The sequence below is a fragment of the Budorcas taxicolor genome, chromosome 21, assembly GCF_023091745.1.
Source record: "Budorcas taxicolor isolate Tak-1 chromosome 21, Takin1.1, whole genome shotgun sequence".
NCBI lineage: Eukaryota > Metazoa > Chordata > Mammalia > Artiodactyla > Bovidae > Budorcas > Budorcas taxicolor.
In genome coordinates, this window is record NC_068930.1 from 45,626,460 (window position 1) to 45,643,086 (window position 16,627).

Genomic DNA, 16,627 nt, shown 5'->3' on the forward strand with positions numbered 1-16,627 from the left:
CTGAATTGAACTATTATTATTCAAGTATTACTATTTTTTTATTAATTTTGGCAGCTACATACATGCTCATTCACTATAAACCTGCTATGATGATAATCTGAAATGAGGGTACAACTAAACAGAAATGCATTTCATAACATAATTTCAGGGACAGAATTTTTAACATAGTAAAAAGCAAAAAGAGTTTAAGTAAACAGATGCTTTTATCACATAGTTAAGATATCAAATGTTAGTCATTCTCTTAAGCATCATCACTTTTATTATCTCTTTCAATATTTGGTGTAAATTGACAATATGAACATTTTACTTTTTTAAATGGTAGGCAAAATTCATAAGAACCACTACTGGTTAGGCAAATTATCCACTATTAAATGAGCCTTTTAGGTTATAAGTAAAAAATCTAGCCACTATAGTTGCTTCTGGGAGTTAATAGCATAAAGTGGGTATGAACTTCCTTAAAATCTACAGAATCAAAAGTTAAAATGAACTGGATTTTTAAAAATATTGCTTATGGAACAGAAAAACTGGTAGACTGAGAAACATTTTCAAATATAATTACTAACAAATGAAAATGCTACAGTTTTTGTTCTGTCCTTTACTGAAAAATGTTTAACTTAAAAACACTAATGCTTTTTCTTCTATATGACTTATAATTGAACAAAAATTCTCTGCCTGATTCTTGTGAGGCTAACAAGATAAAAGCATAAGAAATTAAGATCAGTGGAAACTTATGAATAATAAACTAAAAAAAGAACAAACAAAAGGAACAGAGAAATATGTCTTTTAGGGTGTACACCTTATACTAATTTATTCATAAAAATTACTCCAAATTATTAGCAGTAAGTTTTGAGTCAAAACCTAAGAATTAAAAACTTTTCCAGTATCTAAGTAAATGATTTTTCCATTTTAACATAAAACCAATAGATGGGTTCTTCTTATTATTCCTGGAACATTTATTCAGTTTATAAACTACCTCAAAATAACAAAAGAAAAATACTTTGTGATGTAAACACTCATTTCCGCACTATAGACGCTGAGCACCTGCTCACCGTTATGCAGCTCTCCTGTGACCGTGCCTTCTCCCTGTGGGCTGCCATCCTGATCACGCCATTTCCAATCAAGGCCTCTGATCACACGAGCCCCAGGAACCATGTACTTCAGTACCTGGGAGCGAACTAGACGTCGCTGTCGTCTAAGATTAGCTTCTGCTTCCTTAGCTGCTTTTCCTATAATGTAGAAATTAGAGAAATACAGTCAAAGACACCTTCTATAATTGTTTTAGTAAGTTAGAAAAACCTACTGTTCTCTCTTTACCTAGCTGATCTTCACATACTCCATTTACAGTTCCATAAAGTTCAAATCCAGACAGTGAGAGATAGTGGGTCTGTCCACTCGCATTCTTTCCCATCTGTTTAATTCTCACATGTCGCCACCCTTGTTTCTCATCCTTTGGTGGATCAAGAGGCCAGGTGGCTGTTGACCTGTGAATGTTAGGGAAAATATTTAAATATATGAAAAAGATGCTTAAGGTAGCAAAGATCTTTTTTACATAATAGAAAATTATGTGAAAAATAAAGCAACGTTCATGTTAAGTCAACAGTTTGTACACAAAATTCAAGAAATCAAAGAAAAATAGCAGTTAAGAAAATGAAAAATGAAATGTTAAATGTATATGATTAATTTGATTCATAACGCTAAAAGATTTATAATTAATAAAATCCAAAGAAATAAGAAATTTTATGAGTAACGAATGTCTTTACGATAAAAAAGATTTAATTATTTGCAAAATTTTAAATGAGATATTAAAACAGCAACTTTAAAGCTTGAAAATATTACCTATTAATCATGTTAAGAAGCTCCCTCCATACATCAAATACAAAAAATAATTTAATCTACACTCTATCTACTCCTCAAAATGTGCCACAATATACAGTTAAACAGTATTAGACTAAACTTTTTAGAAACATAATGCTGACTTTCTGCCTGTAAAAAAAATACATATGATCAATATATAAAATTTAGGAAAACAGATACATAAAATAAGAAAAATCAATAGTCACTGTTAATTTCTCAAACATTCACATACACTGTGTGAATAAATGGATAATTTAGTTAAAAAGTTCATTCTTTTTTTTTTTTTGCTTTTATCAGTGTGCTATATACACATATATATAACTATGCATCAACTTCTTTTTAAATAAGTTCAGCTTCTACTAAAGTTTAAAGAATTTGATGGCTTTCATAAAGTCACTTTTCAAAGTTTTAACACCTAAATTATAGTACCAAGTGGTATTTTTAGCAAGAAAATCTTGTTTCAGTATCTCATAAAATAGAGAGCTCTAAAAGGATACAGTTATAAAAATAAACAAAGCTCTTTACTGAGTTTTCCAATTTACAAAGACTCCTCAACTAACCCTGGTTCATTGAGACTGCAGTCATCAACATGGGTATACAAAGAAGTCCAGTTCTGTCCATCTTTGGATACCTGGAAAACCCAATTTCTCAGTGCAGACCTTCCATAACCACGAGCATGACGAAGTGTATATGCTGATGGTATCACCCAGAGACCCAGATCTATGGCAAACCAGGCATTCTTATCATCATTGCTATGACAATTTAAAGCTGAATTGTCACGACTCAATATGTCTTCTAAGCGGCCATAAGGTAGATTTCGTCCTTCTGATGATGTTACTACTACAAGTCCATAAGCAGCTGGATTAACCCATTCATATGCAGTTCTACATAAAAACAAAGAAAATACTCTTAAACAGTGTTAACAGTTAACACTTCTAAAATAACTGCATTTGCTCAGACTACCTTTTTTCCACATAAAATTATATTAAGAAAAATTCTATATTTAATAATTTAAGCAACTTTTCTTCATAAAAAGAAAAATTTGGATGGTCTTATATTTAACCTAAAAGATGAAATTCCTAGAGTGACAGAATATTCAGAATGGTTTCTATTACCTAGATTTCTTTTCCAGGTGAATTATTTTCAATCTACATTAAATAGAGTGACTTACTTGGCATTTGTTCCAATCCAGTAAATGATTCCATTTTCATCAAAATCATGCTGGTGCCGAAATATAAAATTTTGGCCTTCTCTTAATTTTCGAACAAAAACAAATGAAGATCGGTCAAAATCGTACCACTGCTTTGCTACCTAACCAAAGAAAATATGGAAGACACCTTAATGATGATATTTTGAAGTTCACTGACCACTTTGTTCCTAACCCTTTAATGTGATTTTTTTAAAAAATCAATATTCATTACAAAATATTTTAAAAAGAAAAATAACTAGAAAATTCCCTAACCGTAGCACCCCACTATTAATATCAGAGTATTTCTTTAGTCTATTATTTCAACAGAAAGAGTAAAAGAAAGTCTCAATCATACTATACAAAAACATTTTTCTCTTATCAGTCTGTATATTATGATAGCCAAATAATAGTCAAACTAATTGAAATAATTACCAAATTGATATTCCTTTACTTATTAGCATTAAGTTTTTGCTCATTGTTTTAGTAGTACAAATAACTATAATGGACATCTTTATGAAGAAACCATTCATAGTCTAAACATTATTTTCTAAAATGGAATTCCCAAACCACTTTTCTAAAGGGCTAAACCATAGCAAAAAAAGCTTATTTCACACCATGTCCTTGCTAGAAACTCACCATTTTTAAGAGATACTGTTCCAGAGATTCAACTGTGGCTAAGGGTTCCATCTTCAACATTCTGCCAGTCCTGTCTATTAATGCAGTTTCACCAGGTGCACGTTCCAACCGAAATCTTAATCTTCTTGTAAGTATCTACACAGAAATGATTAAAATGCTTCAGGGAACACTGTGCTTTTATCTTAACATTTTGAAAATGAGAAATGTTAGATAACACAGCAATTGAGATTAATAAAGTATAACCATAAAGGAAGTATCAGTATCTGTTTCCTACAAAATATTTTAAAGAAGTTCACTGAATAAGTTAATATTTTCAAGAAACAAACAAACTACTGATCTCTAAACAACTTCAAACATACATGGTTTAAATAAAATTATTATAAATCACTTAACAGATTAACAGAAATATTACAGCCTTAACTGATAACCTGCAATTTTCCAACTAAGTTATAAAAAACAGCTAATTAACTTATGCTATTAAAGTGAGAATATATTAAATAATCTATGGCTAATAAACTAAAAGAATACAAGACATTTTAATAGCTTCCAATCCAATGTTTCAGTAAATAAAACAAGTATGTGCTTCATTTCTGTATAAATTTTAACTAATTTCTATAGCCACAGAATTAAACATTTATATGTACATTTGGGGAGTATTTTAGACTACAAAATTAACAGAGGGCACATCCCTAGCTTTCCTGTCTTCGTATCGTGCACAGTCTCCTGAAATGATATACATACAATAAAACATGTTGGTGCTCCTATGACTGTATAAGCTGGGAAATCTCCAGTCTTTGAGACTATTTCTATCTCATTCACCTATCAAAGATAAAACCTTTAAAATAATAGACAAAAATCCCCTTGTTCCTCTATAATGTTCTGTTTGAAATAAAGCAAAAAGTAGACCTCTACAACTTATTTAATATATGCACCATGTCAGATATAGTAACAATACTGTAACTCTCTGAACAAGCTTTCTAGTCTGGAAATCTAGTGCCTTTGGGAACACTAATGGGTTCTTGAGGGAATGCTAAGTTTTTGTATTGAGTAGGCATTGTTAGTGCAAATACAGTTTTTTAGTCACTTATTAAAGGCTGTATTTAAAAGAAACTATTTGATGCAGAGAAATGCAGAAAAGGTCAAACAAAAGCAAGACTCAAGCCCAAATAATCTGTAAGTAAATACTAAAGTAACCTACAGAAAAGGTAAAGATCTGTTTTGGGATATTAGCAGTAAGAATATTTGTTTTATTTGTTCATATTGGGACACTAGATGCTAACATAAGGATAATTTAATGAATTAATAAGAAAGACAACCAAATAATATTTAGGAAGAAAATAGGCTTTTTATGAAACCATGTGATAATGGCAGATTTCCAAAAGAATCAATAGAAACAGCTAAGGAAGGCCATCTCTACTTAATGACATACAGAACACAAGAAAAAAAAATCGTGCCAGAAACATTTTCACATTTTCTTACACACTGAGTTCCACACAGAGATGAAGGGACTTAATTCATAAACAGATGGGACTTAACTCTAAAACAAAAGGATTTTCTGTTTTGTTTTCCAACTGAGAGTGTCATTTTCTGCTTATGATCTATTAAATATGATTTACTACTAAAAATAAACATTGAAATACTAATACATTCAAGAGTCATTAAAAAGAACAATCAAAAGGCACTGAGCGTTGAAGAATTTAACTATTAAGCAATCATTAAACAATGATTTGTCACAATGTTTAAATAATCACAATCTTTTTTAATAAAATAAAACATATTTTTTGTTTTGTTTTTCTTTTTAAGAAAAGTAAGACTGCTTCTAAATGTATTTAGCAATAAAAGCAATTGCATTTTCATGGTTACCTGGAGGTTGTAAGTGGATCCTGGTGTATCATACAAATGGAGAGGTAGACGTTCAATAGACTCTAGCACAGCTATTAACTTTCGGATTAATGCAACAGCTGGTCGGCTAGGAAAACAAGTAATTGTTAAGAACTTCCACATAGCTAAACTTCATACAGGATCTGCAATAGCCAACCTCAAACAGACTCCTACTTTCTGTATTAATGCAAAGTGAAGTCTAGTTTTGCCTTAGACTATAACTGAGTAAGCAAAGATAATCTCATAACTAAATTTCTTTACTTACTAAAATATTTCACTTTTCATATGAAACTTTCACAACTGCTTTCAAAGTAATGCATAATTTAACGTGTATTTTATTTTTTAAAGTTTAAACAATTTCATTATATAATATTTGATACATAGAATATATAAAGGAGTGAAGTTTAGAAAATGATGGTATTGTTAGCAAGGCAACACTGGTAAAATATTTCTGGCAAATAACATGACAAGTTATATCGAGAAGTTTTAAAAAATCATCAACTCACTAAAACCATTTAAAAGCAATTTATATAAAAAAACATTTCTACCAAGACAAGTATATTTCAGTATTAGCAATAATTTGCAAAGAGTTAATATGTTTAATAGACTAATGTTTCAATAAATGATTATATATCCATATAATACACACTCATTTAAAATGGTTTTATAAAATTAATGGAATTGAATTTCATTTATTATTTTAAAAATTCAATCACATTCAAAAGTAAATTAAATCATAAAATGAACCTTTATCAACTCACAACCCAGCTCAAGTTACCTATTAATGGCCAATTGATTTCTAGCTATATCCCCAATCATTTCTCCCCTTTCCATGTATTTTGAAGAAAATGTCAAAGCATTTCACCCAGAAATACTCTTGAGTATGTACCTCTACAGAAGTTTTAAAAAATAAAATCATATCATCACCACACCTAAAAGGAATGAGTACTGACTACTCAATATCATCAAATATGTAATCAGTGTTTAGATGTCTGGTTGTATCTTAAAGATTATCTAATTTAAGTGGTCAGCTGCATTCACAGAAGATATGGATTTTTTTCTTTTATTCCATTAAATTAAAAAATACTTTTAAAAAATCTTTCTTTTTATATATTTATAAGCTACTCTTGTACTGAATAAAAAAGTACCTACTTTGTATATGAACACTATAATAGACTATTTCAAAGGAAACCTATCAACTTACAAACACTTTAAACATGAAATTAGAAGAAATTTGGGGACTTACCTTTCGTCATCTTCATTTTCACTAAAGGCTGTTTTAAAAACATTTATTCTTTCTACCAGTTGACTACAATCTTGTTTCATATCTAAATCCATGCTCTTAAAAAAAAAAGAAAGTTTTATGGCTGATATTGAAATTAATAAAAAAATACCAAAGATGAATATTAATATACACTACAAAATTATCAATACAATCTAAGGGAAATCATTATTTTCTTTCAATTAAAATTTTTTACTATATGACCAGTTGCTGCTGCTGCTAAGTCACTTCAGTCATGTCCAACTCTGTGCGACCCCATAGACAGCAGCCCACCAGGCTCCCCCATCCCTGGGATTCTCTAGGCAAGAACCCTGGAGTGGGTTGCCATTTCCTTCTCCAATATCTTCAATGTTATAATGGACAGCAATTACATTCCTTTCCTCAAAGTGTATACAAGCTACTTTCAGATTATTTACGAACATTTTAATTGTACTATTTACATTAATTAGTATTAGAAAAAATATGACTGGTATATAAAAAAAATGATTTCATAGACATTAAGTCATATAAAGTGATGATACATCAAGATAATTTTAATAAAGGAAAAAAATTAATCACAATAAAGAGATTAACACAGACTAAACTGAAGGGAAATATAAGTCTACTGATAAATATTGATACCTGTCAAATATTCACATGAACTTCCTAAATTGTCATTGCTCATAACTTGGTCTTATCCAAATATTTTAGGTTTTTAAAAAGGCCTACAGACTAACTACAGACTAACTCTGTTTTACAAAAGTTATGAGGAAATCAGAGCAGTGAATAATGTTAAAGCGTTTTTCACAAACAAATCTTGAATAAATTATAATCAGGTAACTAAAAAAAATCTAAACTCAATTGTTCAATTCAACTGGCTCAAACTACTGATAAAACTTAATGGCTGGAGAAATTATAGATGTTAACGTTTACTACAGTTTTTAATACTCCTTGACAAAATAAAGTAAACCTTGTTCTGTCAAAAGTGTAGCTACAAATAATTTTCTAATTATACACTTGATTCTGTACTACTTACATTGTTTAAAACAGTAAGAAGCGCTTGCACCAAGCCACTACTGCACATCTCATATGGTGAAATTGTGTTTTCATCCTTCAAAAGTACAATCAGATTTTCTAAAGCTGTCTTCATTAAGTCTCTCCAAGTGTTCTCACTCTCAATACACTAAAAGAAAAAAGAAATTTTAAATAAGGATGATGATAAAAACCAACAGGTCTTAATATACTTAATTTATCAGAATATCAATTACCATGAAATTAGACATTAAACAAGATTAAGAAATTCAAATTATTAATGCAAATTTTCTCTACCACACTTGGCAACCTTGTTTGTAAAGGGCTGATTATAAATATCTCAGGCTTCACAGGCCACGTATCTTGGTCACACCTGTTTAACTCTGTCATTGTAGCCACTATAGCAGTTACAGACAACGGGAAATAAATGAGTGTGGCTGTATGCAATAAAACTACTACAGAACAATTACACATTCATATAATTTTCAGAAATCATGAAATATTGTTCTTATTTTTGGTATGTGTTCAACCATTTAGAAACAAAACCATACAAAATTTAACCCATGGGTGATAATTTGCTGACTCCCTAATCAATATCTGGAATAGTAAGGATAAAGAAGAAAAATTAAGATCACTGCCTGTCATAAAATCTACAGGCTAACATACCTGTCTATTTGTATGAAGTTCCCAAGATGACTCTAACTGAGTTGCTATGTTTCTGAGTGTTACCACTACTCCACGAGGCATGCTTTCAACAGCTTTAAAGTGGTCGTCATATAAATCTCGAGCCATAGTTCGTACCTACCAAAATAAAAATAGTAAATGTGAACTTTTACTACAATTAATAATTCTACCAAATCTTCCTTTTAAATATATAACCTTTAAAGTTAAGATGTTTGGCCAGTTTCAAGATGCAAAAACGTTACTACTTCTATGCATGTACATCAAAAAGATTTAACGGTTAAAAAACCACTCTAGCAGATTTTAGACAACTCAAAGAACATATAGTTTTAATTTTTGGTTATTCAAACTTTATGTTCATATACTAAATACACACTTATTTCATTTAAATAAAATTAAAGCTATAAAAGGTAACTCTGCTCTTTTTTAACAATCTGTTTGATAGTGAACCAATAAGAAAATACAAATAAGCAAAAATAAAGGCGAGAAAAAAGAAAAGAAAATTAAGCCATCTATAATTCCATCAACTGAAGTTGAACCTTTTAACATTCCAGGGTATATTTTAACTTGATATGTCTTTCTTCTATTTACATTATATTATTTACACAAAATATGATGCTCATGTATTTATATGTTACATCAAGAGCAAAAATGACTATTGTCATTTTGGGCACTAATTAGCTCTCATTTAAATTAAAGTAATATTATTTGAGAGAGGAACCCACACATGTCCAAGGCTTTGGTCTGATGAAATTTTGTACATAACACTGTTTTTATGATTTATTACAATTTCATTTATATCACAAACTAACCTAGCATAGCTGTAATGTTAATAGAAAAAATTTTGCTCTCTACATGAAATAATAGTATGTTACTATTCTATTTTAGTATGCCTCTCAGAATTAAAAGGTAAGTAAGTTCTGAATATCGGGCAACAGTGAAGAAACTATTCCTTTATAAATAGTATTAAGAAATAAAAACAGGTTAAAACTGTGTGTATACAAAATTATTTTTTATATTTTATCTATTACTTTATAATAAAAATATTTTTACCTAAAGTTAGTATATTTTGACACATACAGCTTTCACACACACAAGAATAACCACATGATTACTGAGTTACTACTGATTTCAAGAAACTGAACGAATAATTGTATTTTTTTTAAGAAAATTAAATTAGAGGACTGAGACTATGCTCTCTTTGATTTAGTTTTCTTTTGTATTATAAAGCTCATTTCCCTGTGAGTTAATCTAGATTTGGGTGGTTAATATAATTTCCTGGTGGCTCAGACGGTAAAGAATCTGCCTGCAATGCAGGAAACCCAGGTTCAATCCCTGGGTTGAGAAGATCCCATGGAGATGGGAATGGCAACACACTCCAATATTCTCACTTGGAAAATTCCATGGACAGAGGAGCCTGGCAGGCTACAGTCCGTAAGTCGCAAAGAGTCAGACACAACTGAGCAACTAACACTTTCATATTTTATTCCAAAAAGCTCCTGAGATAGCTGAGTGGTAGTTTATAAAGAATTTAAGAGCTGAGCTTCATCATTTGAGAATTTCATACCTGTGAAATCAACTAGTCACTCAAATTTATTTGTAATCCACAAATCAATACTTGTAGCACTTTTCACAGTTATTTGTGGGCATGTGTATGCAGTGCAGCAAAAACTTAAAAAGTGTGACCACAGCCTCACAGGAACCTACACCTGTTATTTCTCCAACAAGCAATTCACAGAAACTTTACAGAACATAACTACCATGAAAAAAAATTGTATTTAGTCCAAATTCCTTTTACCATATAATGGCTACCTTCAATTGAGATATTTCTTCCTCAAATGCCCTTAAGATATCCTGAATTAGAAGGAATCTGTAGCTTCAGAGTCTACATTTACAACTGGAAATTATTATATATAATAAGTAATGCCTTCATAAATCATATACAGTGCTTCTAGTAAAATCCCTTACTACTATTTCTATGGCCAAAGCCATGCAAACACAAGTACCCTCCCATCTCAATCACTCAAAGGCATTCTTTACATACTGTATGAAAAAACTGTATCATTATTGTATGTAAAATAAAAATGTTTCATCAGAAGATAATGAATCTAACTATGAAATTTTACTTTCTTTTTTAAAAATAAAAAAATTCAATAGCAATTAATATGACAGATGGAAACATAATGGATTTATTTAAAAATGTATACTAAATGGATAGAATTTAAAAATTAGTAATATGAGTCAATAACATTTGCTTCTGTATCTTTTTGAGAGGTGACTTCATCTAAGATGGCCATTAAACTAAGTAGCAAACTACCTGGGTCTAGATCCAGGAATTCAAACTGCTTTATCACAAAGTATTTAATCAGGATTATGAAATAAAATAATGCATATTCAATCTCCCTGTATCACTAAAAATACCACTATCATTAATTAAAGCATAAGTTTAAAGCTTTGGTGACATTAAAAACTCAAGATGATTTTAAAATAATTTAGATTTTACTCTTTATCTCATCAATTTTATTTCTTTTAATATTGATGTTTAGTGTATAGACAGAAAATAACTAAATGTATACATATTATGAAAAGTGAGATAATGAGCACTGAAAAAGGAAAACTAAAAATACATTAGACTAGGGTAGCCTATGTTATATGCCTCAGTATCTGAACTGCCAATAATCTACCTCTAAAACCCTATGTCCGTGTAAAAGACAAAACAAATCAAATTCTACAAATTTACCTTTTGCTTAGTTTTTTCTAATTTAGATTTTAGTTTTCTTCCTCTTTTGCCAGTCCAGCCAGTCACAAATTCTGAACCTTAAAAAGAAAAAAAAAGACATTTTACAGAATGTATTTTGTGAAATTTAACAATTTATGTGCAATTTAACATATTCATTCATTCTGCTAAACTGACATACCTACATACTTACCCAAAGAAGTTTCTGCAGTAAATGAATGCCTGGTTCCTCTATTAGATTCAAACACAAATCCAGGTAAATCTTCTTTCAGTACTGTTGCCTGCTGGCCATCTGAGTTATGAATAGCAATTTCTCCTTCTTTCAAACATGTTAGTGACCAATTCCCTACGGTGAGTTTAGTGGGTCCTGGTGCTGAGAGTATAGGTTGACTTGAAGTAGATGGCTTTACTTGGCCTCGTGCTCTTTGTAACTTCTCTAAGAATTCACTTCTACTTTCTATAAAGACAAAATGTTTGTTTTAAAACTTAATTCCTTTCAAATATACCATTAAAAAAATGAAACTACCTACTGGAATATCAGTTTTATTAAAAAAAAATTCACTAAAGTTTTGTTCTTTGATATACTCTCACTGATTTGCTATTATTTAGGTTCAGGCATAAAAACAATCCTCTGGCTTTTGGGAAAATATACAATTTGAGATAGCCTCAAACATGTGCAGTTCATTATTGCATGGTAAGAGGAACCTTTACATAAAAGCAGGGTGAGAGTAATCCTTGTCTCACACAACAGAAAGACATGAAATGCTTTCATGGTACAATCACTTTCTATGGTGATATTAAAGAAAGGGCCATATGATCATCAAGGATATGCTACTGCTTTGACAATGGTCGCAGAAATGAGCAGAAAAACAAATTATCAAAATTATAGAAACTAGTAAAAGGATTTTGTAGAAACAAAATCTTACCTGAACTATCCGATCCACCTTCGGGACTACCACTTGAATACATGGTGGCTAGCTTTCCATCCAAGATGAATCTAAACCATCCATTACTGCCATTAGACAACTCCAAGGCTGCTGCATCGCTCCATATATACAAGCAGTCCCTTCCCCTGATGATGGACCAATCTCTCCAATGATATGGTTTACCTTGCTGCAACTCTTTAGCATCTTCCTGTGGTTCATCTTCCTGAATGTGTAAAATTATTCAATGAAATGTGGAAAATAATTTATATTTCAAATATTTGTAAGTATTTATAAAAACATGACCATGAATCAAATTTAGAATTAAAACATCCTGAATATAATATTCATCTGCCTGTAGTTTAACATGTATTATGATTCAACTAATTATCATCTTACAAGTCCATCTTAAAAATGGTTAAGAAATTCACATGACCTAAGTTATGACATTTCCAGGTATATAGGTAAAGAAAACAAATGGATTAGCTCTAAACACAATTACCTAACTATCTATGACTTGATAAACTCACCGTATCCCTGGGCCTAAGAGATTATTTGTAAAAACATGGATATTTACACTAAATCAATGGTATCCAAACCTAGCAGTGTAAAAGAACCATCAGAGATGTGTTTTATCAGTAAACTGTAAGGCCCCACCCTTAGCCAAGTGAATCAAATGTACTAGATCATTCCTATAATGATAAAAATGTTAGTTGTAACACATTTAAAAAAAAATAATTTGTAAACATTGTTTGACTAGCCTGGCATCCTAAAAGTTTTGATTTTGTTGATAACAATTAAATATTAAGAATATTCATCATCAACATATGATCTTGGCAAGTGTATACATGTATGCATGTATAGGTAAAGTATTTTTAAACTTTTATAGACTTATTATACTTAAAAAAACTTGAAGGGACTTCCCTGATGGTCCAGTGGTTAAGAATCTGCCTTCCAATGCAGGGAATTTGGTTCCATCCCTGATTGGGGAACTAGGATCCCCCATGGCATGGAGCAACTAAGCCCATGCCACAGCTACTGAGCCTCCATGCTACAGAGTGTGAGCACCTCAACTAAAGTACAAGCACCTCAATGAAAGATCCTGCATGATGCAACGAAGAGCCAGTATGCCATAATGAAGACCTGACAGAGCCAAATAAATAAATATTTTTTAAAAATTTAATGCATCTTTCACATGTTTCTTCCCTGAAGTAGTAGTAGTTTATAACACGAAAATAAGATTGCAAAATATGGATTATAAATTTCTCTAATGTAAGTACTTGTGCTCCAGACCATGAGAGATTAATAAAGATTAAGGCTTGACCATCCATTGTAAACAAATTAAAAACCAGAGAAAATATATGAAAAAGTGTTTTCAGATACTGGACAACAAGCAACACAGGTTGCATGATCTCTAGAAAACAGAAACAATTAACTAAGCCTAAGGTAAGCCTCTTAGGCTCAGACAGTTTTCTGGTTAAGGTCTTAAGAAAAGGGAACACAGAGTATAGCCGTGTAAGGAAATCTGTCTTTGAAGAGATTAAGGCAAATGGAATACGCATGGTAGATGAGTTCAGGATCAGGGAGTCAAGCTAAAAAGACCTCTAGAAATGTGCAAAGTGATCTCCAGGACATCTCTACTGAGTATCAGACCACCTGTGTATAGGTGATGTTACACATAAGACTGGGCAAAGAATGATTTGAAAACGATAAGCTGGAAAATTCAGAAGTCACACATGGTGATCATACGTTTGCATTCCAAACAGCCATAATGGAAAATCTTCATACCAATAGTTGAGACTTTTTCCAAATCTGATGATAACTGTAAGCCCACAGAGCAGAGAAAATTAAATAATCCTGAGCCGGGGCAGACCCCTACATGTGCATGCACACATAGAAGCTAAACATAGCTGCTGCTGCTGCTAAGTGACTTCAGTCGTGTCTGACTGTGTGATGACGCCATAGACAGCAGCCCACCAGGATCCCCCGTCCTTGGGATTCTCCAGGCAAGAACACTGGAGTGGGTTGACATTTCCTCCTCCAATTCATGAAAGTGAAAAGTGAAAGTGAAGACACTCAGTTGTGTCTGACTCTTAGTGACCCCATGGACTGCAGCCTACCAGGCTCCTCTGTCCATGGGACTTTCCAGACAAGAGTACTGGAGTGGGGTGCCACTGCCTTCTCTGAAACACAGCTAAACACATGAAAGACAAATTGCTAAAAACAAGTTATAAAGTCTTAAGAATAGCCAGAGGAAGAAAAGATTCAATATACACAAAGGAACAAGATGAAAAAATAAGGCAAACTTAACAGTATATAACACTACGCACATCCAGTGACAATGGGGTATCTCTTCAAGTACTAAAAAAAGGCTGGCCAAGAATCCCTGCAGGCACTGAAAATGTCCATTAAAAATCAAGGCCAGGACTTCTCTGGTAGTCCAGTGGTTAAGAATCCACCTGCCAATGCAGGGGACACAGGTATGAACCCTGGTCCAGGAAGACAGTGCAACTAAGTCCGTTCACCATAACTGCTGAACCCACAAACCCTAGAGCCCGTGCTCTACAATAAGAGAAGTCTTTGCAATGAGAAGACCACGTATGGAAAAGAAGCCCCTATACTCCAACTAGAAAAGACCATGTGCATAGCAACAAAGATTCAGTACAACCGAAAAAAATAGGGGGGCAAAAGCAGTCCAGTGGTTAGGACTCCAAGCTGCCACGACAGGGGGCACAGGTTTGCTCCCTGATCGGGGAACTAAGATCCCACAAGCCATGCAGCATGGCCAAAAAAAAAAAGAAAGGTATTTTCAGACAAGTTAAATCTCAAAGAATTTTCTGCCTTGTCGTGCCATTTTCTAAGTAATGTATTTTGAAGAATAAAAGTTTAATTTTAATGAAAACAATTTACTGATTTTTGTTGTTGTTCTCCTTTTATAATATAATCTTTTAATGCCCTATCTAAAAAACCTCTGGCAGACTCAAGGTCACTAAGATTTTCTTCTTTTTCCTCTAGAAACCTTACAATTTTAGCCCACAAATGTTAGTTCACGATTTATTCTCCATTAAAAGGGGCGAGATTTCATATTCCTGCATATGTTATCCACTTGTTCAAGCATAATTTTTTAGATCACCCTTTCCTGACTGAATTACCTTGGCACTTATTTGAACAATTGACCATATATATGTGGGTCATTAATCTATTTTTACACCACTAGCACACTTTCTTAGTTACTACAGCTTTCTTTCAAAGGATGCTTTGGCTATTCCAGGTTCCTATAATCTTCATATAAATGTAGAATTTGCTTGTTAATTTCTACAAAGACTGATGGAATCTGTAACCTATCTCTTGAAAGAATTCCAAGGGGATGAACCCAGATAACACTTGTTGGGTTTATGTTAAATGTCCAGTAATTTAGGAAATATACACATTCATCCTTAACCAGGAAGGATTCTATAACTACAAACCATACTCTATCATTCTCTCAAAAATAGTATTACTCAGTCGCTAATACTTAGGAAGCATTCACTAAATGCCAGGACTTCACCCTTGCCGGCACTCGGTGGAGACAGATAAAGCGCATTTTTTGACATGCAATCTAAAGCAAGAATTATCAATAGGTACTGAAACCAGTGGATTAAAGTTTAATGAGAAACAGCATATCTCCACAGTCTCAAAATTATCTCCTCATAAATTACTAACTACAAAAGGAAAAAGTATCTTTACAATACAGAAACCTGGCAGAGGCAGACATGATAAACTGATCCAAGTTAACTATCAGCAGGAGAGCAAACAGACATCATACGCCTCTTAGAAGGCAGGTTTTACACCAAAATCACCGTAACATCACCACTATAGTCTTTCTGCTAAAAACACGTTGTGTTTTGAATCAAGTCATGAAGAAACATGGCACAAACACAATGTAAGGATCATTGTCCAAATTAAGGGATCGCTCCTCTTCAGAAACATGCCAGGGCTATACAAGAGAAAGCTGAGAAATGGAACAACATGATGACTAAATGCAATGTGCTCCTGGACTGGATTCTGCAAGTGTGAGGTGGAGAGGTAGGAAGGTTGTAGGCACAGGTAGGGTTTGCTATTAGAGACAACAGAAAATTGGAATAAGTCTCTGGATTAGATAGTTTTTTTAATAAATATTAAATTTCCTGATTTTGATAACTATACTAGGATTATGTAAGACAATGTCCTGGTTTTATGGTGAAGAATTTAGGTATAAAAAGGGACACAATGTATCCTATTTTTCTTAAACAATATATTTTATTTTATTCTGTCTATTTTTATTTCTGGCCATGCTGAGAGGCTTGTGGGATCTTAGTTCCCCGACCAGGAATTGAACGCAGCACTAGGTAGTGAAAACGCAGAGTCCCAACCATTAGACCACCACAAAATTCCCTCAAATAATATATTTTAAA

The 16,627-nt window shown here is 32.3% G+C and overlaps 1 protein-coding gene across 6 annotated transcripts in view; it reads right to left on the reverse strand.

Moving 5' to 3' along the window:
• HECTD1 (HECT domain E3 ubiquitin protein ligase 1) overlaps positions 1–16,627 on the reverse strand; it is a 73,216-nt gene that overhangs the window by 27,062 nt on the left and 29,527 nt on the right. For all 6 annotated transcript variants that reach the window (XM_052659458.1, XM_052659463.1, XM_052659460.1 and 3 more), the window contains exons 13-24: positions 12,198–12,420; positions 11,465–11,728; positions 11,275–11,351; positions 8,520–8,654; positions 7,858–8,004; positions 6,807–6,901; positions 5,543–5,648; positions 3,680–3,814; positions 3,026–3,165; positions 2,415–2,738; positions 1,315–1,481; positions 1,050–1,226 (exon numbers count right to left, since the gene is read on the reverse strand). In XM_052659458.1, the coding sequence (XP_052515418.1) occupies positions 1,050–1,226; positions 1,315–1,481; positions 2,415–2,738; positions 3,026–3,165; positions 3,680–3,814; positions 5,543–5,648; positions 6,807–6,901; positions 7,858–8,004; positions 8,520–8,654; positions 11,275–11,351; positions 11,465–11,728; positions 12,198–12,420 (1,990 nt within the window). The remainder of the gene's footprint in view (positions 1–1,049; positions 1,227–1,314; positions 1,482–2,414; positions 2,739–3,025; positions 3,166–3,679; positions 3,815–5,542; positions 5,649–6,806; positions 6,902–7,857; positions 8,005–8,519; positions 8,655–11,274; positions 11,352–11,464; positions 11,729–12,197; positions 12,421–16,627) is intronic.